Source organism: Neolamprologus brichardi, chromosome 3 (genome assembly GCF_056152115.1).
Source record: "Neolamprologus brichardi isolate AB-2024 chromosome 3, ASM5615211v1, whole genome shotgun sequence".
Taxonomy (NCBI): domain Eukaryota; kingdom Metazoa; phylum Chordata; class Actinopteri; order Cichliformes; family Cichlidae; genus Neolamprologus; species Neolamprologus brichardi.
The window spans coordinates 56,424,032-56,445,704 of record NC_142106.1 but is presented as its reverse complement, the minus strand read 5'-3'; the positions used below and the strand labels follow the sequence as shown (position 1 = coordinate 56,445,704).

The 21,673-nt window shown below is 41.7% G+C and overlaps 1 protein-coding gene across 1 annotated transcript in view; it reads right to left on the bottom strand.

Moving 5' to 3' along the window:
• LOC148105932 (NACHT, LRR and PYD domains-containing protein 3-like) overlaps nt 1–21,673 on the bottom strand; it is a 129,045-nt gene that overhangs the window by 34,165 nt on the left and 73,207 nt on the right. The window contains exons 9-10 of the mRNA XM_087838910.1: nt 12,926–13,102; nt 10,856–10,912 (exon numbers count right to left, since the gene is read on the bottom strand). Coding sequence (XP_087695036.1) covers nt 10,856–10,912; nt 12,926–13,102 — 234 coding nt within the window. The remainder of the gene's footprint in view (nt 1–10,855; nt 10,913–12,925; nt 13,103–21,673) is intronic.

Genomic DNA, 21,673 nt, shown 5'->3' with positions numbered 1-21,673 from the left:
GTCCTATGGCACTCAGTGATGATGGTGCTGTGGCCCCACCACCTCCACCTCTTTGTAAAGGAACTAACTGTAATCTGAAGCTTCAAATGGAACTAAGACTTTCTCCACTAGGTGGCAGTGTCTGATGAGAAAGTGTTAGTGGAGCTGGCCTGGAGTCAGAAACAGGAAGATGCAGGATTTGGGCTGAAATGGGGAAAAGTGGTTAGCACTAGTGCCTTAAATCAAGAAGGTTGGAGGTTGAAGCTTGTTGGCCTTTCTGTGGAGGTTGGATGTTCTCCCACAGTCCAATGAAATGCTGCTTAGGTTAGAGAGATAGATAGTAGGGGTGCAACGATACACAAAATTCACGGTTCGGTTCGGTTTGATACTATGGTGTCACGGTTCGATATTTTTTATATTATTAATTTGTCATTTATTAAATTTTCACGGCACATTCTGCACCACATCTCTGTGAGTTCATCATTTGTTTGAAGCCAGCTCACCTCCTGCAACCACTTTTCCGAGAATACGTGCTTCTTTTGTGGTTCGGACTCAATTTCTTTGGAGGTGGAGGAACATCACAGTAATTGCTTAAAGGAGCTTCTTCGACATCTTTAAGAGTTCTAAACAAATGTCTGTTCTCCTCCAGAAAATCTTATGTACGCAAACACGCGTTGCAACTTCTTATCTTGTGCGCGTTTTTTATTTTGAAAGCGAATGCGCACCTGCGGACCACTTATGTGCAGCCCTGGTTATTTAGTATGTCATATTGCAGCCACAGAAATTCTTTTGTCCATGAAACCATAAAGCTGCACTTTCTTTTTGCCTTATAGTCTGATTTGTCATAACTTTTTTGTGGTAAGCTTTTCTTTGGCTGTCACTTCTTCACCCTGACCTGTCTTATTTGGCTCAGCAGAACTAAAATATATATCCTGCTGCTTTTACACAGGCACTCACATAACGCTCAGCGATTCTCTGTGCGATCAACCTCTCACATGTTTAAGCTTGCTGCGGGAGATTTCACTTGTCATGTTTGCATAGTAAGCTAACGATTGATAAGATGATGTCAGAGGAATTGGTGCGTAAATTATCATCACTCACCAATCAGTGCTGTCGCTCTCTATACACAGTTCGCGCGATTGCAAAGTGAAAGCAAAAAACAAGCGCAAATTCAAACGCGATTTCAATATGTCACATATTGACAGTGGCTCACCGATGCCAATGACATAATTACCCAGCTACATTTCCGATAGAATGCAAAAGCATTGCCATATATTTATCCTTCCTACGATAGGCCGACAGGCAGGGCAGGGCAGCCCGACTGGAAAAATCGCTAGCCCCGGGACGTCGGGCTAACGATTTTGCGAGCCCTGTATCTGATTGAGGAATCACTCATCTTTGGAAAAGAGAGTTTATTACAGAGAAATGGCTCTTTCCAAAATAAAAGCTATACTATACGCTTCTTCTGGGCTATATTCTCAACAGCATATTAAACATATCAGGTCCCCATAAGGAGAATCATGTGCTAACGGCTGTCTAAATGACTCGGGTAAAGTTTGTAGCATGCGTGCTTGTTGTTTTTGTCTGCTTCCACTTGTCTTTGCACTAGGATGATGTCGGCGTAAATGGGCAGTCATATTCGTTGTGTTCCCACTAGTGCTGTCAGCGTTAATCTGAAATGAGGTTAACGCCACAACACGGCAAATCTCCGTTAACGAGCTACCGAACATGTTAACGAGCTAACTGTGCTAACACACTAGTTCCCACCCATGTAATTGAGTATTGCTGGCACATCCGACATACTGTTTTACTTTAGTCCATGACGCGCTTACCTTCAGGGTCATACGTCACATGAAAACCAAAATAGTTCCAAACGCCAGATCTGAATGAGGGTGGAGGAGGTTCAATTTGCCATGTTGCAAGGAGAGCTTAACTTCTGTCTCGCTAGCTTGCCCTGCGCTCAGTGAATCTGTGTTCGACTACTCCGCCTAGGCTGCACTGTCGAGCGCAGATCCACTGAGCGATCAACACAGACAGCACCGTCAGAAGGGAAATAAATTGAAAATGCTGTATTGTTCGATACATATGCGCACCGAACCGAAAGCTCTGTATCGAACGGTTCAATATCGATACGAGTATCGTTGCACCCCTAATAGATAGATATAATTTTATTTCAAACATGCAAATATAATTGAAATAACAATAGAAAAAATAAATAAATAAAAAATAAAACTTAAAAATCATCAAGTTTTCATGTATATATCTATGTCTACAGAATGCGTGTGCTCGAAAAGGAGTAGGATGAAGTTTAAACTTTTCTTGTTCCTACCCCCTTACTTCAAATTTCATTGCTTACAAATCCATATCCAGGATTCAACGAACACATTGAACATACACAAATAAAACCATTTTCAGCACGTAAACCACAACAACAACAAACTACATTTTTACATAAACTAATCACCCTGTCTATAACGCCCGCTTAATCTCTGAGCTTATTTTATATCTACGTGACAAACACCTTAAAGAAACTTAAGGTTGGTTTACTCAGGGCTTGATCTATAAAAAAAATCGTGTGAATTTTTGTATTGATGCACTTGTCTTGATTTCATCTGTACAGGTGTTCCACACACTAACTCCTCTGACTGTGATGCTCTGATATTTTACATTTGTTCTTACTACTGGCTTGCTGAACATTTCTCTCAGGTCAGGAGTATTTGGTCTTATTTGGAACAAGTTCTGAATGTTGTGGGGCAAAGATTTATTCGCTGCTTTGTACATTGTTTGCACAGTTCTGAGGTCAACCAAATCTTTAAATTTGAGATTATTTAATTTGATAAAAAGTGGATTTGATGGTTCTCTTGAAGTAGCTTTATTTATTATCCTTATTGCTCTTTTTTGCAGAATGTATATTGGATGAGTGTGTGTCTTATACGTGTTTCCCCACACTTCCACACAGTATGTCATATACAACAGTATAATAGAACAATAGAGAGTATATAATGACGTTTGATTTATGAGATCCTTAACCTTGTAGAGAATTACCAGAGACTTTGATATTTTCAGTTTACTGTTAGTAGAATATGTGCAATTCCCAAATATTATGAATTTTGTTTTGCTCAGGTTCAATGTTAATTTATTATGGTCAAACCAGGTCTTCAGATTATTTAATTCATTTTCTAGCTCATTCAGAAGTTGTTCCAAGTTACTTCCACAGCACAGTAAGTTTGTATCATCCCCAAATAATATTATTTTCAAAGACTTTGAAATAGCACATATCTCATTAATATACAATATGAAAAGCAGCGGCCCCAAAACTGATCCTTGGAGAACCCCACACACAACAGGTTTCAGTTCTGACTTCATGGCATTGATTTGGGTAAATTGTTAACGGTTTTTAAGGTAACTGTTAACCCATGATAAGGCCACCCCTCTGACCCCATATGTACATAGTTTGTTAAGTAAAAGGTTGTGATCAACTGTATCGAATGCTTTCTTTAAATCTAAAAAAACTCAGACAGCATATTCTTTGTTTTCAACAGCAGTTGTTACTGTATCTATAAACTCCATTATGGCATGCGTTGTGGTCCTTTTGGGTCTAAATCCATACTGCTGTTCATATAGTACATTGTTTTTTATGATAAAGTCATATAATCTATTGTAAAGTAGAGCGATGGGCCGATAGTTTGTGAGAAGATGTTTATCTCCAGCTTTATATATTGGAACTACCTTTGCAATTTTCATCTTATCAGGAAATAAACCACTTTGTAATGACAGATTACAAATGTAGGTAAATGGTTTCACAATACATCCAAAAATACCTTTAATTAAGTGCATATCAATGCCATCACAGTCAGTTGATTTCTTGGAGTTAAAGGATGTGACTACATCCATAATTTCCTTTTCATCTACTCCCCTCATAAACATTGAGTTTGCTACATTAATAGTTTTAGTTTTAGGAGGGTGCCCAGTTTTTACAATTTCTTTAGCCAAGCCAGGACCAACATCAAGAAAAAAAGTCATTAAAACCATTTGCAATTTGTGTTATGTCACTAGTTGTTGTATTTTGTATTTGAAAGTTATTTGGATATTCCAATCCTTTAGTTCCTTTATTTACAATATTATTTAGCACTGTCCACATGTTTTTCATATTTTTTTTATTTTCATCTAAAAGTTTACTGTTGTAATTTCTTTTGCTGCTTCTCATGATCCCTATCAATTTATTCTTATACCTCTTATAAGTTTGTTCAGCTTCTATTGTTCTTTTCTTTAAAAATGTCTTGTACAACAGATTCTTTTTCTTGCATGCGTTCAGTATCCCCTTTGTTAGCCATGTTTTTTTTTCCTGAGTTTTTAGTTTTTTTTGTTTTATTCACCAGGGGGCAGGGTTTATTGTAAAGAGTTAATATTATTGATAAGTTTTCATATGCCACGTCAACGTCTTGAACATAGATGTTACTCCAGTCTTGGTTGTTGAGCTCTTTCTTAAGGTGGCAAATTGCTTCTTGTGTTTTATGTCTAATTAATTTCTTATTAGGTTCACATCTGTTAATCCTGGCGTAGCTCTGTACTGTTGCAAAAACTGGTAGATGGTCACTTAAGTCATTTATTATTAATCCACTTTCAACATTCCTGTCAACAACATTAGTGAAAATATTATCAATAAGTGTAGCACTATGTGAGGTTATTCTAGTTGGACGGCAGATTAAGGGATAAAGACTAACGCTGTACATTGTATGGACGAAATCAGTGATGGCACTGTTCACAGTTGGATTCAACAAATCTATATTGAAATCACCACATATAAATGTCATTTTCTTGTTAATGGGATTGTACATCTTCAACATTTCCTCTGTGAACATTTTTATACATGATCCAGGGGTCCTGTAGATACAGCTGATTTGCAGATTCTTTGACTTTTCAGCTTCTATTTCAATAGTTATGCACTCCATTATGTTATCCAGTGCTAGTGACAGTTCACTGATGATTCTACATTTCAAACTACAATGACAGTGAATTTCTTAGAAAACTGTGCCAGACAGTCCAGGATTTTTGAATGGTTTGAATTGAGGCTTCTACTATTAAAATGTATGATTGATATTACATTATCCATTATTATATTTTGATTGAACTGCTCATTTGTATAATACTCACATTTTTGATCATACTTATGGGTATAGACATTGTTTTCAGGGTCTATATCATTTTTCAAGTCCCATGGCCTGTGATCAGTATACTCAAAGGGTTTTAGTCCCAAGTCCTTATATACAATGTTCATATATGGGTAAGGTTCATTTTCACCTTACTAAGAAAAGGGATTATTTATCACAGTTTTGTCATGTTATATGATTTATTTCTATAGTTAGTGTCTCGAGGTTTTTTTGTTTTTTTTTTAGCATTTCCGGCTGTACCACGTGACTGGTTCATGAAGTGGTTCGAACTTTGCCGGGAGCTATGGCAGCGATATAAACCCCTCAGACGTCATTCAAAATGTGGGTGTTTGATGGAGAGTTGCGGTTAGTGAGAGTTTGGAGGTTTATGAGAGTGAGGAGAGAAAGTCAGGAGAGAATGGAGCCAGCTAAGAAGAGGAGGATGTCCTCCCCTGTGTGGGAACATTTTGATTTTATTCCTCCCAACAAGGTATGTAAATTTCTACAGAAGATGTATTTTCATAATACTGATGGTGCAATACAATTTATGTTAAGCGGCTTTACTTTTGTACAAGGTGAAGTGTTTGCTATGTGCCAGGGAGCTGGGATATAACAACAACACCTCATCCATGCTTAGGCACTACAGAGCTTTGCATGAGAATAGGGGGAACACTGATTGTGGACCAAGGCCAGGTGAGCCATCAAATGCCATGATAATATAGCATGCAGTAATGTTACTAAATGATATAACAATATTATACAACTGTTATAAGTTACGTGTGTGATATTTATATTTGTGCTTTGTTTTTATTGTCTTTCCTCAGGAGAACAATCTCAAATAGATGATGACCTGGTTAGCACGGTGATTAAGGACTCCCAGCCATTTAGCATTGTGGAGGACAAAGGATTTAAAAGATTTTTTAAATCATTAAATCCTAGCTATGTTCTCCCCACTAAATATGTCATAAAAGCAGTGAAAATGTATTTTTTACAGAATAAAATGTGAACAAGCAGGACTGAGGCCTCAGTGTGTAGCTGTCCATACCTCAACGTTACAAAAGCACAACCACTGTCCACACCCCAACCACACCTCACCTCACAGTAAATGATCATTTCCATTTTAAGCATTTCCAAATAATCATTTTCCATACTGCCAGTATAAATATACACAGTATACTGCCATCACTACAATATACATGTTTTACACACTCCTTTTGTTGTTGACATTTACAGGCTGTGTGCAAATGGCCACACTCTTCAAATTCATGCCAACTAATATTTTTACGTCCAGTAGGTGTCATACTAGAGCAAATGAAGCTTCAAGAAGCTTTGTGTTGGGGTGAACCAATTGGATGAAAAGCTTCAGTGCTTCATGAAGCTTCATCTGCCCATCACTAGAGAACAGACAGGTGTTTTTAGTAAATAAAATAGTCTTTATTATAGATAATCTTAACATAAAGAGCCGGCAACGCCGTTTTACCAATAACACTTGGAAAAAGGAAAAAGGTTGCAACAACACGCAACACAACAACCAAACAAAAACTCCACACCACGAGGAGGCACTTCCAGGGGCCCACAAGCTCACCTAGTGATCTGACGTTCTGTATCGAGGCTTCGAAGCTTGTGTCGAGTAATGGAGGGGGCGTTTCCGCGATGCGCGTATCGAGGCTTGCTTCATTTATGGGAGGAGCTGAAAATGATGACGTCCGAAGCCTCGCTGCCTGGCTGTACCACGTGACTGGTTCAGGAAGTGGTTCGAACTTTGCCGCGAGATATGACAGCGATATAAACCCCTCAGACTTCATTCAAAATGTGGGTGTTTGATGGAGAGTTGCAGTTAGTGAGAGTTTGGAGACAGTTTGGGGGTTTAGGAGAGTGAGGAGAGAAAGTCAGGAGAGAATGGAGCCAGCTAAGAAGAGGAGGATGTCCTCCCTGTGTGGGAACATTTTGATCTTATTCCTCCCAACAAGGTATGTAAATTTCTACAGAAGATGTATTTTCATAATACTGATGGTGCAATACAATTTATGTTAAGCTGTCTTTACTTTTGTACAAGGTGAAGTGTTTGCTATGTGCCAGGGAGCTGGGATATAACAACAACACCTCATCCATGCTTAGGCACTACAGAGCTTTGCATGAGAATAGGGGGGACACCGATTGTGGAACAAGACCAGGTGAGCCATCAAATACCATGATAATATAGCATGCAGTAATGTTACTAAATGATATAACAATATTATACAGCTGTAATAAGTTACGTGTGTGATATTTATATTTGTGCTTTGTTTTTATTGTCTTTCCTCAGGAGAACAATCTCAAATAGATGAAGACCTGGTTAGCATGGTGATTGAGGACTCCCAGCAATTTAGCATTGTGGAGGACAAAGGATGTAAAAGATTTGTTAAATCATTAAATCCTAGCTATGTTCTCCCCACTAAAAAGGCCATAAAAGCAGTGAAAATGTAGTTTTTACAGAATAAAATGTGAACAAGCAGGACTGAGGCCTCAGTGTGTAGCTGTCCATACCTCAACGTTACAAAAGCACAACCACTGTCCACACCCCAACCACACCTCACATCACAGTAAATGATCATTTCCATTTTAAGCATTTCCAAATGATCATTTTCCATACTGCCAGTATAAATATACACAGTATACTGCATCACTACAATATACATGTTTTACACACTCCTTTTGTTGTTGACATTTACAGGCTGTGTGCAAAAGGCCACACTCTTCAAATTCATGCCAACTAATATTTTTACGTCCAGTAGGTGTCCTACTAGAGCAAATGAAGCTTCAAGAAGCTTTGCGCTGGGGTGAACCAATTGGATGAAAAGCTTCAGTGCTTCATGAAGCTTCATCTGCCCATCACTAAGCTCACCCTGTCACTAGCAGCAGCTAGCTTTACTGCTGCCGAGGCCCACAAGCCCACACTACTCACGTGAAGCAGCTACACTGCACACTGCTTCCACACTATAGGATCTCTCCTGACAACGTCGACACCCAATGTGGGAACACCAGAGAAAAAAAAACACCCTACTCACAGCTCATCCCCAGCTTAAATAGCCTCAAAGGTGATTGCTGACTGGATTCAGGTGGCAAACGAGGCTAACCAAGAGCAGCTGTGTCCTGGGGAGAGAGGAGAGTGAGAGAAACAGAGGGGGTAGGAGTGGCAAGAGAGGAGGAGGCGGAGAAAAACACCACGCCCACACAAGGGCAGTTTCAGGAGGCCCAGCTAGGGCCGTAACACCCCCTCCCATAAATACAAACCAGTGGATTGTCACAGAATGTCCTACCCAACTTTTAAACATATCACTTACCATGCACCATAATAACGGTTAGGCATAGCCTGCCAAATCTGCCAAGACCTTTTCGATGGGTCCAAAACACTGAATGGGGTTGGCTCAATTTTCTCAAAATAGTGTCTCGAGTGACAGCCAGATGTTTTTCGAGTCATTACATAAGGAGAACCCAGCGGAAGAAGGCCTAGAAGAAGGCCTTACTGAAACACTTTTCAGGCGCTTCTTTGCTAGGTCATGGCGACAGGCATGCTGGTTAGCCAGAGGTGCAGGTTGGAATGGTTGTGTCACACACAATCTATCACACGGCGGGTCATCTAGACCTGAAAGACGGTCAACAGGTGGCGGATCACAATTAGTCGATTTCTGACAGTGACCAATTGACACCGAGCAATTATGCTCCAATTGTTGTCTCGGACTGGCAACTTCGTCCGTTTGTGAACCACGATTGACTCCTTTCAAAGCAGAACCTTTTTGCTTTGAGTGGGCTTTCAAACAGTTAGCAACCAGGTGGCCAGGTTTGTGGCAGAAGAAACAGAGCTTTGTTTTGGCTCTTGAAACCACGCCTGTATCAGCTTTGCTAGCTGGTACACTCCTAGCCCTCGAGACCAACTGTTTCTGTTTGTAGGCCTCACAATTTGCTATCAAATGGCCAGACCTGAAACAGAAGAAACACTTTCTTTTCACCTTGGGACGGGACACAGGTACCTTGCTCCTTGGGTACTGCACAGCTGGCACATTGCTAACCTTCACTGAGGCATTGCGTCGGTCGTGCTTAATAACACTAGTTTTATGGATGAGGGCAAACTCATCAGCCAGTGTTGCAGTCTGCTGTAATGAGGACACCTTATGTTCACTGAGGTATACTGCGATGCGCTCGGAGACGCAGTTCTTAAACTCCTATCAGCATTAATTTACGTATTGACGCCAGGTCAGCAGCTTTGCTGGACACACACCACCGATCCAAAAGCACACTTTTCTTCCTTGCAAAATCTCGGTAGGATTGCCCCTGTCCCCTTTTTAATCCCCGGAAACGCTGCCTATAAGCTTCTGGGACTAGCTCATAAGCTAGCAGGATGGCATTTTTCAGCTTGTCATACTTCAGACTGTCCTCAGCTCACAATGAGGAAAAAACTTCCTGAGCCTTACCTACCAGCTTACATCATAGCAAAATAGCCCACGAATCCCGTGGCCAGTGCAAGGCTGCGGCTATATGCTCAAAGGACTCAAAATAACTGTCAATCTCAGTGTCGCGAAACACTGGAACCAGACGAATGTTTTTCCCCACATCAAATGGTGCCTCTGCCTGCCGAATGGAGGCAGTCGGAGGAAGGGAAGCCTGCTGGAGTTCCAACTGTCGCAACTTAACAGCTGTCTCCGCCTCCACTTCCACCTTTTTCAATTCAACCTCCCTGGCTCTGGCAAGCTCTGCGTCTAAACACTTAAGCTCCAACTCCTTCTTTAGCTGGAACTCCCTCTCACGATCCTCCTTTTCCAACTGAAGAGGAGCCAGGCGGACACGTAGCCTAGCATCGTGCTTTGAACATACGGATGACTCTATGGAGAGTGGTTCAAAGTGAGGCAGTGTCATTGGCTTGTCCTCAGGCAGCCACTGAGCAACAGGCGTGGACACTGATGGAGCTCAAAATTACAACCTTTAATAGAAACCTATTGGTCAGCATCTTATTAGCCTGCTGTTAGCTTCATTCCACAGAAAACTGAGAGAAACTAACAGAGTTGATAAAGAATAAAGAGAAATGTGCTGATTTAAAGCCTTTGAAGTGCTTCAGATGATCTCTGTCCACTTCTGTCCACTCATTCATTCATGTAAGCTTTCTAATGCAGCTTTGATCTTCACAGTCTGCTTTATGAAACTCATTCTAACCCTGAATGTCAGAGTGTTCCTCCTTCTCTTTCCCATCATTCATGCTGGCAGTGGAGGAGATTTGGATGTTGGACTGTGTTTTGGATGATGTGTGTATGTTTGTGTTGGACTGCTGTCTGTAAAGCAAACGGACATTTTGCTTTGGATTTCAGTGTCAGACAGACTTTAAGGTGGAATGAAGAGTTTGAGAGTTTCACAGTGAATTATCCAGTGGAGGATTTTTCTTCTTCTTTGAAGGTTTGAAATGTGAACATTGTTCTGCTGCAGTCAATGGACTAAACCAGAGAAGAAGAAAACAGACTTTACCATGAAGATCCTCAGTGTGGATCAGTATAATATCAACCTGATGTCTGCAGTTTAGTGTCAGCACAACTTTCACATCATATTCATCTCAGCACAACTAAAACATGCTGACTGACCTCAGAGTTTCAAGTCCACATCCTGGACTCTCCAGGAAACCACACAGATGCTTCACTCCTGAATCCTGCAGGTTGTTGTTGAAGTTCAGCTCCAGCTCTCTCAATTGGGAGGGGTTGGACTTCAGCGCTGCTGCCAGATAATCACAGCTGATCTCTGACAAACCACACCACTTCAATCTGTATAAAGAATGAAAGATGTAAGTTTATTAGACAAAGTGTGAGCTTGAAATCATTCAGTGTTTCATCATCTGTTCAGAGCTGAAGAAGGTTCAGAATGTAGAAGTTTAGAAAATGGAAACTCCAAACAGCTGAAGCCAACAGGAAGCAGCTTCAAACAAACACAACAAGAGAAAAATCTCTGAATGTTTCAAACTAAAGTCATACATTTATCATAAAAACAGGACAAAGACTTGAAAAAGTCGTGTTTTTCCTTCCAGGAACCACAAGGCTTCACTTTTAAAGGTGAAGTGTGAAAGAAATGGACATATTTGAAGTCCAACACCTTTTTCCAGTCACATTATTAAAGCAGACAAACTACAAGCTCATTTTCATTCCAACAAGTCATCTTCTGACCTGGACTAACAACACTGGTCTCTATGTGCAGCTGGCTGTGAGACCAGTGCTCAGGGAGCGTCTACAAAGTGCAACACTGAAAGAACATCACAAACTAATTTGCTTCCAGCACTTTCACACAAACATCTACTGTCATCATGCCGGTGCCCTCCTCGTCATACAGGGAGGTACCGATCTCCATGTTGTTGAGGACTTTGAGGAAGGTGAGTCATTTGAGTCTCGCTGTATGAGAGTCCAGTTATTAATCAATATTTATGGATGATGTTCTTTCAGTGTTGCACTTTGTAGATGCTCCCTGAGCCTCACAGCCAGCTGCACATGGACCAGCAGACATTACCCAGCATTAGAGGCGGGTGTAAAAAATTAATGTTCCCATTTAAATGGTTTTAATTTGAATAAAGCGATGTTGATTCATTCAATCCGGAATCGATTTTTAATATAAATGTATTTTGCCAGAATCTCAGGTTAAAGCTCCCAAAAGTATTTCAACAACAACCAAACAGATAAAACAGTAAATGAGAGCAGCTAAACACACAAAGATGGAAACACAGAGCGTGGATCGTTCACTCGACGGCACGTACACGGACACGTCGTCGGGGCTGAAAGTGGACAGCTCACAGATCCTGAAGCTGCAGGTTTCATCTGTCTCCAACCAAAACTGACTGAACCAGCAGCAAAAGAAGATCCAAACTACACTTTACGTTTGATGAACATCGTCATGAATTCTCTCTGACTTTGACGTTTACTTCCTGCACAGCTCTCTCTCTCTCAGTGTACTTCAAGAACAGTTTACCTTCAAAAATCTGTTTTCTGCATTATTCACTGCTTATTACGCACCAGTCTGCTGTTGTGTTCACTGCTGTCGGCCTCTGAAAACAAAGCCTCATTTCTGCTGTTCAATACTGAAGAAATTTAAACCTTTTAAAATGATGACAGATTACAAACTCTCAGCTGTGTCTGTAATCAAACCTCTGTAACTTTGCTTCACTTCAGCAGCATCAGGTCATGTTCACATGTTGATTCATGGTTTGCTTCAGTTTTTGATCGACTGCAGAATATTTTGAAGGTTATCTGCTATAAAAAGCCAGAACAGGAAAATCATCTTCATGTGTTTCTCTTTGATCCTCAGTGACTTTGACACAAAGGCCTCTGCTGTGATGATCACACCTCTGATCAAGTCTCACAGTGTCAGCTTTGTTTTTATACATATGGATATGTGCTGATAAATGATCAGAATTATAATATTTCCCACTGTCTGCTGTGTGCTGTGACCTTTGACCTGCTAAAGACAGTCAGCTGTGGATTATTCATTGTTGTGTCTGATACTTAGAACTGTGAGGAAGAACACTACACAGTTAATCAGGGTCCCCACTCTCTGAATTAGGAAAGGTGGGCAGGCCGCGTGTGGGCCGCGGGCCATACGTTGAGTATCACTGTTTGAAATGTGAACATTGTTCTGCTGCAGTCAATGGACTAAACCAGAGAAGAAGAAAACAGACTTTACCATGAAGATCCTCAGTGTGGATCAGTATAATATCAGCCTGATGTCTGCAGTTTAGTGTCAGCACAACTTTCACATCATATTCATCTCAGCACAACTAAAACATGCTGACTGACCTCAGAGTTTCAAGTCCACATCCTGGACTCTCCAGAAAACCACACAGATGCTTCACTCCTGAATCCTGCAGCTTGTAGTTGTAGCTCAGGTCCAGCTCTCTCAGATGGGAGGGGTTGGACTTCAGCGCTGCTGCCAGATAATCACAGCTGATCTCTGACAAACCACAGTGACTCAATCTGTATAAAGAATGAAAGATGTAAGTTTATTAGACAAAGTGTGAGCTTGAAATCATTCAGTGTTTCATCATCTGTTCAGAGCTGAAGAAGGTTCAGAATGTAGAAGTTTAGAAAATGGAAACTCCAAACAGCTGAAGCCAACAGGAAGCAGCTTCAAACAAACACAACAAGAGAAAAAACTCTGAATGTTTCACATTAAAGTCGTACATTTATCATAAAAACAGGACAAAGACTTGAAAAAGTCGTGTTTTTCCTTCCAGGAACCACAAGGCTTCACTTTTAAAGGTGAAGTGTGAAAGAAATGGACATATTTGAAGTCCAACACCTTTTTCCAGTCACATTATTAAAGCAGACAAACTACAAGCTCATTTTCATTCCAACAAGTCATCTTCTGACCTGGACTAACAACACTGGTCTCTATGTGCAGCTGGCTGTGAGACCAGTGCTCAGGGACCGTCTACAAAGTGCAACACTGAAAGAACATCACACACTAGTTTGCTTCCATCATCCAACCTGAAGAGGAAACAGAGACGGCTCCCCTTCAAAGTAAAAGCTGCTCCTTTTGGACACAGTATCAAAGAAAGTCTACAGTATAACATAGAAAAGACAGAACAAAGTTTTGGTTGTTTTTAAATTGTGCAGAAATGAAACTACACTAAGGTCAATTATGTGACAGACATTTCATCCCATGTCAGTTTGGCCTCATCCTGGGCCAGATTTTCCAGCACACACTCTGACCACAGGCCCAGGGGCCACGCACAGCTGGGCTCCATCCAAGAGACAGGAAACAAACCAACACAATAATAAAAAGCACCATGTGATCTTCTTACATCAAGACAAACATAATAAAAACATGAGCATATTTGTTTCCTGATAAAATGATGTGACAGGTAGAACAGAGTAAAGTGGTGGTGTTACAGCCTTTCTCCCCTCTGCTGCCGAGGCTGTTAGTCTCTCCCAAACTCAGCTACAGGACTTCCAAATGAATGAAATCAGCAGAAGTGGCTTTACAAATGAAAGAGGAAGAGGAGAAGAAGAGGAGAGGGAGGCCACCCTGACCATCACTCCAGCTGAAAACATCACACTTCCATTAAAGTTGGTGAGAAAATGTTGAGCAGGATGAGCTGCTGGCTAATCTGGAGGCTGTAGCAGCAGCTCACAGTCACAGTGGATTTCCACTCATGAAAAAGCTCTGGCTGCTTCATTTCTCATCTCATATCAGAGACTTTAATGCTTCACTGAAGCTGTACTGTGATGCTTCCATATTCCAGTGAGGCCTCCATAATGATTTCAGCTGTTCTGTACACACACTGTGTGCCCTGTATGGCTCAAAGTCTCTGCAGCCTGTTTTTATCTGCTATCATCAGATCTTCATCATCCTCACTCACATCTCTCACACACTCTACAGCCTCATCAGCACTGACTTCATCTTCACTGACTGATGGAGCACAACATGAACCTGTGGAGGCTGAAACACTGTCCTGTCAAACATCTCCCCGTCACCACTCCACTTCTGTCAGCCTTTAAATGAACCCTGCTCAAGTCTGTCACTTCTGTTTGGAGCCAAAAGGAAAAACTGTTGTTCAGTCGTTTGGAAAGACACAACATTTCTGAAAGCACTCATACTTCTTCACATTTGTCTTCAGACACATCCTGAACATTTAGGAACTAAAGAAAGTTTCAAACATCAAACAAAGACCTGAAATATAGAAAAACAACAACAGCCGCAGTCAGTGAACTCACCTCAGAGTCTCCAGTCGACAGTTTGGACTCTCCAGTCCAGCACACAGAAGCTTCACTGATGAAACCTTGAGGTCATAATTTCTACTTATGTCCAGCTCTGTCAGATGGGAGGGGTTGGACTTCAGAGCTGAGGCCACAACTTCACAGTGAGACTCTGAGAGTCGACACAGACTCAGTCTGTGATGATAGAAAATATAAAATGTGTTATTATAAAAGCAGAAAATCTGCATTATAAACACAGACTGAATGTATATGAAGACAAAACAGGGTGAGGTCATAATCTGATGAATCTGCTCTTCACATCTGTGCTTCAGCTCCTCTTACTGTGTTTGACATGACACAACGATTGAGTCTCTCTCAGACCTGCAGACTTTTAATGAGAATCTTTGTTTGGCTTTAATCTGCAGATGAAGGAGGAAGATGGTGTCACATTTAGGCTTCCATAATGTCCACAGTCTGTCACTGAGATCTGATCCAGAGTCAGAGTGAAGACACACATTTGGACTGTTTCCTGTTTTGACTCCAGAACATTTTGAATGAGTTCAGCTCAGTGAAGAGTTCCAGCTGGAAAGATGATCTCTGTTTGCTACCTGCTGTCAGGTACGACTGTTCACGTCCACACGCAGGAAAAACCTGCTGACTGTTACCAAACGGAGCAGAAATCTCATCACTGGACAATAATGATGAATGAACTCAGAGCTGCTGATATCAGATCTGATTTCAGGAACTAAACACAGAAATGATTGGCTCATTTTAGCTTTCTGAGCCATTATCTGCTGGTGTGTCTCTAGTTGGTAGAAAATGATTTGTATTCCCGTTCAGGGCTTCAGTGTTTGTGAGTCCAGATCCAGGTGACAGCAAGTCAAAATGATGTTACCTGTCTGTGTCCAGCAGCAGCCTGTATTCACTTTGAATATTGTTATAACCTGACATGGATCAGTTTGTCTTTGATTGGTTTGTAAATGTCACTGTTTCCATTGGACCTGAGTGACGGTACAAAGACAGAGAGGGAGAGAAAGGAGAGAGAGGATGGAGACAGCAAAGAGAGAGCAAACACACACAGGTGAGAGTGGACAGGTGACCAAGGTCAGCAACCAATCAGAGAGCTTCTGTTTGACCCACAGTCACTGATGATGACTGCACATAACCCAGCAGTGTGTTACTCTGATATCAAATATGGATCCTGCTCTTATAATAATGATCATCAGATGATAGTATTGTGTTATTTTGTAGCTGAATACGATGTTTGTGTGATTATCAGTGAAAGAAGCAGTGAGGAGGATGGAGAGAGAGAGAGGACAGAGGCTGAAGTTAGAAACACTAAAAGGATTTTTCATGGATTTCATGGATGATTTGAGTGATTTCCAGCAGGACACTTAAACATGTCAGTGGACGTCCTAAAGAACATATTCACTGATATGAAACGTGTCACTGAACAGGATTAATATCAGTGGAAACATGGTGGAAACAGCTGTGACTGCATGGATGTGACACACTTCAAATCTGTTCTCCACTCTTGGATTTGGGATCCATGGAGCTGCTGCTGAGTCTGTACGATAAAGGATGGTGTGGAAGGTTGCAGCGTACGGACACAAACACTTTGTGGTTACAATCTGATTTTATTTTCAAAATTAAACTACTAACCTACACTGATCAATGATGTTAATGATCACATCTGGACTCACCGAGCCTTTCTGCAGTTCCTCACAGCTGGAATCAGTCTCTGTCGTCCCCGCTCTGATGTGTTGTACTTCTGCAGGTCCAACTCATCCAGAACCTCCTCTGACATCTGCAGCATGAAGGCCAGAGCTGAGCACTGGATCTCAGAGAGTTTCTTCTCTGATCTGTTCTCTGACTTCAGGAACTCTTGGATCTCCTGAAATAATGAGAGGTCGTTCATCTCCATCAGACAGTGGAAGATGTTGATGCTTCTGTCAGGAGAGATTTCATCACTGTTCATCTCCTTCAGGTTGTTGATGACTCTCTGGATGGTTTCTGGACTGATCTCTGTCTGACCTAGCAGACCTACTAAGAGTCTCTGGTTGGACTCCAGACAGAGGCCATGAAGGAAGCGAACAAACAGGTCCAGGTGGCCATTTTTACTCTGGAGGGATTTCTCCATGGCTCGTTTAAGGAAATCATGCAAAGAGGACTCATAGTATTTTTTTCCCAGGAAGTGTTCCAGCACCTCTGTCTTCCTGTTGGTGAAACAGTGGAACATGTAGACAGCAGCCAGAAACTCCTGGATGCTCAGATGAACAAAGCAGTAGACTGGTTTCTGGAAGATCACACACTCTCTTTTGAAGATCTCTGTACAAACTCCTGAGTACACCGAGGCCTCTGTCACATCCAGACCACACTGCTCCAGGTCTTCTTGGTAGAACATGATGTTTCCTTTCTCCAGATGTTCAAACGCCAGCCTCCCCAGCTTCAGAAGAACTTCCCTGTCAGCCTCCGTCAGCTTCTGTGGACTCGTCTCATATCCCTCATGGTACTTGTTCTTCTTCCTCTTTGTCTGAACCAGCAGGAAGTGTGAGTACATGTCAGTCAGGGTCTTGGGCAGCTCTCCTCTCTGCTCTGTAGTCAACATGTGCTCCAGAACTGTAGCAGTGATCCAGCAGAAGACTGGGATACTACACATGATGTGGAGGCTCCTGGATGTCTTCATGTGGGAGATGATTCTGCTGGACAGCTCTTCATCACTGAATCTCCTCCTGAAGTACTCCTCCTTCTGGGCGTCAGTGAAGCCTCGTACTTCTGTAAACCTGTCAACACATGTAGGAGGGATCTGATTGGCTGCTGCAGGTCGGGAAGTTATCCAGACGAGAGCGAAGGGAAGCAGATTCCCCTGGATGAGGTTTGTCAGCAGCTGGCTGACTGATGACTTCTGTGTGACATCAGACAGCAGCTTCCTGTTGGTGAAATCCAATGAAAGTCTGCTTTCATCCAGGCCGTCAAAGATGAACAAAAGCTGAGAGACAGCCAGCTTCTCTGCTGTGACCTTCTGTAATGTTGGATGGAAAACATGGAGCAGCTCCAGAAGACTGTACTGCTCATCTCTGATCAGGTTCAGCTCCCTGAATGAAAGCAGAACCACCACACTGACATGTTGGTTCTCCAAGCCCTCTGCCCAGTCCAGAGTGAACTTCTGCACTGAGAAGGTTTTTCCAATACCAGCCACGCCGTTGGTCAGAACCACTCTGATGGGTCTCTGTTGGTCAGGTAAGGCTTTAAAGATGTCCTGGCACCTGATTGGAGCGTCATGGAGGGCATCCATCTTGGAAGCTGTCTCCAGCTGCCTCACCTCATGTTGGGTATGAACCTCTTCACTCTGTCCCTCTGTGATGTAGAGCTCAGTGTAGATCCTGTTGAGGAGGGTTCTACTTCCTGTTTCATCACTTCCTTCAGTCACACGTTCACATCTCCTCCTCAGACTGATCTTATGTTCATCTAAAACCTCCTGCAGACCAACATCTGCTGAAAGAAAGAAAAACAATGAGACTAAAGAGAAATAAAACTCTTCAATGTCTGAACAACACAAGAAGTCCAGTTTTCAGAAATGAGTCCATCAGCAGACAGATGTTCAGTCTTACTTTGTACACAGCTGCTCTGACTGGCTGTCTGCAGTCCAGCTCTGCTTCTGGATCTTTCTCCACACTGTGCAGAAGCTCTGATGGTGACACAGAAAAGTCAAAGTGGAGATACTTCTGTCCACCTTTGATTAGACTCATTATAAAAAGAAAAAAAAAGTTTGAAGACAGTCATGTTTCCAGTTCACTGACTTACATTTATTCCATGGACACTCACTCTAACCTGAACCACAGCTACAACCCAACATTGTTGAGGCCTCATCTCCTCCTTTCCTGACTGTAGAGGTTAAATATGCAACAACCAACAAATAAAAGAATTTGGTTCATTTCAAAGAAATTCACACGGTGACCAAGTAAAGTAACCGTAGTAAAGGAGACAACATCCCGTTGATGGTGGGATTATTTGAAAGATTTGCTTTAGTCACGTCACCAAATGCAGTTGAACCACCCGTGGATCCATGTTTGACCATTCTACCACTCTGAGCTCTGCTTTTTAATCCTTTTATTATTATCATCATTGATTTATTCATTCTTTGGAGGGGGGCTATTTCCTAATGCCGCCCTAATAAGGTGATGTTCAAGGGGAAATATAACAGAAACTCTTTCAGTGTTATTCATTAATAAATTAACAGATAAACTGTGAAGAAGAAAAAAACAGATTTAAAGGAGAGAGTGAGAAACTTGATCATCCATCCTCATAATACATGTTTATCAGTATCTGCTGTGACCATACTGCAGTAATAACTACAAGTCTACATTTCTGTGCCTGTTGATCAATCACAGCAGGAATCTGAGCTCATCTCTGCACACAGAGCAGCTTCAGCTCTGGGATAAACTGCTCGCTTCACGTCCTTCTCAGCTCACAGACACTCATCCTGATATTTTCCTTTAACATTTGATGGTATAATTCATCTGAGTTTACACTTTATCTGCATAAATACAGAAAAACAGAACCAAACACCATAAACCATCACTTTCACCATGTAGAATATATTGTTGTTTCCTTTTAATTCAGAGAAAAACTCTGATTTTGATTTTCTCTGTTCTCGTTGCCACAGCCCATCCCAGCAGCAGCTGAAGCAGCTGACTGTCACAGCACTGAATAACACTTTAGGAGGAACATCTTGATGCATTCTCAATCATCCAGGAAAGTAAATCTCCAAAAGTTGATTCTGTTCATCTGGACGTAGCGTAAATGTGGTTATCCCAGCTGGACTTTTGTCAAAGCTGGAAAGGCACCTAAAGAAAGTTCCAGCCGATCCAGGAGAGAAGGACAACCACTGACCAAGTGAAAACCTGTAGTGATCCCGTATGTGTCAGGAGTATCGGAGCAGTTGAGTCGCATTTTTTCTAAACACCGGGTCTCTGTGGCTTTTAAACCCCAAAACACGCTGCACCAAAAACTGGTCCACCCCAAGGATCGGGTCCCCCGACACAAACAGAGTAACATAGTGTACGCTGTTAAGTGCAGGAGGATTGGCAGGATTTATACATCGGGGAAACCAAACAACCTCTGGCTACAACACAGAAGAGCCACCTCGTCAGGCCAGGACTCTGCAGTCTATTCACACCTACAGGCCAGTGGACACTCTTTCAATGATGAGGATGTAACATCCTGGACACGGAGGAACGCTGGTTTGAGGGCAGAGTCAAGGAGGGCATTTACGTGAAAAGACCATCTTTGAATCGAGGAGGGAGCCTAAGGGTACATCTGTCACCATCTTACAATGCTGTGATTGCAGCCATTCCCCAACTCTCTGTGAATGGTACTCATGGTTATTGATCAGTGGTTATTGATCAATGGTCATGAGAATTTGCATAATTAAGATTAAGGAACTGACCTCCCAGCCCATTGTTCCTTCAGTGGGCTGGTTTCAGTCATTGTGCAAATGTACTGTTTATAAGATTGGAAACCTGCAGTCAGCTGAGACTGAAGGAGTCACCTGGATGAGAGACAAAACATTTCTCCCACAAAACGCTACGTCCAGATGAACAGAATCAACTTTTGGAGAAAGTTGAATCAGTATTTCAGCTTTAAGAGGGTATTTTAACACAAACATCAGTCCTTCTACTTAAGTATGTTTGACACTTTGTTTACGCCTAAATTAACTTTACTGTTAACGAGTTTTCATGTTTCTGTAATCCACCAGTGTGCTCAAGCTTTTTCAATTGAAAACATATTTTTAATGATCAAATATAATTATTTTTGTTATTTGTGGATTTTAAATGTCCTTGACAGAGACAGATGATAATCATTATCCTGCACTGTGGTCTCAGGTTTGGTCGAGCTAGCACAAAGAATGGCTGGCTATGTTGAACTTCCTCCTGGGATCTACACTAAGAAGTGAGTCCAACATTAGCAGGGTCTCTTTCCTTGATCTGGATTCACTTTAGCATTCACAGTCACGTGAAGCTTGTTATTAACTCGATAAGTCAACCCAGGGTTTCAGCTGAGCGTTCACATGAAACACATGGTGTTGGCAGCATCTGATCAATCATATTCATGGAGACGTGTATCAGCAACAGAGCAGCTGAGTTTGCAGAAGGAAGTCAAACTAAACCATAGGAACAATATGAGGAGATTACACACATAATAAAATACTAGCAGTAACACAGCTGCTGCAGACAAATCAGTCGTGTGATCGTGTGTGAGAGGAGAAGGACTGTAAAGGAGTTTGCTATTAAAAGCTCTGTATGAATGTGGAGCATTTGAAGGGCTTTAAAAAGGCCAATATAAAATAAAAGGCAGCAAAATTGCTGACTGTGAAAGTCACCAGACTTATCAGAGCTCTATGATTAAGACCTGTAAGAACACCTATTTGTACTTGTTGGCATTATATCAAATACACACGTATATTAAGCCTTTGTTTGAACTCTGGTTGAATTTGTTACTTTCAGACTGTGAAACATCACAGAGGCTGCAGCTGCAGATCTTTTTTTTCACCTGGAAATTTACTTTAAATGTTAGATGGAAAATGTATTGCTCAGTTTAACCAAAGTAAGAACAATAATCCATAAACCTTCATAAAGACAAACATCTCCCCAGAACATTGAGCTGCTGAAGTGTCACTGAAGGGAAAAACTATTTGTCCTCCTCCATCCAGCAACACCTGAAACACCTGAGTGGAAGCTCCTCCCTACACTGTGTTTGAAGCAAAGCACAAAGGAGACACCTGCTGGAGCAGCTGGAGTCCTACAGACACTCAGCCTCTTCACTACACAAACACCTCCTACAACA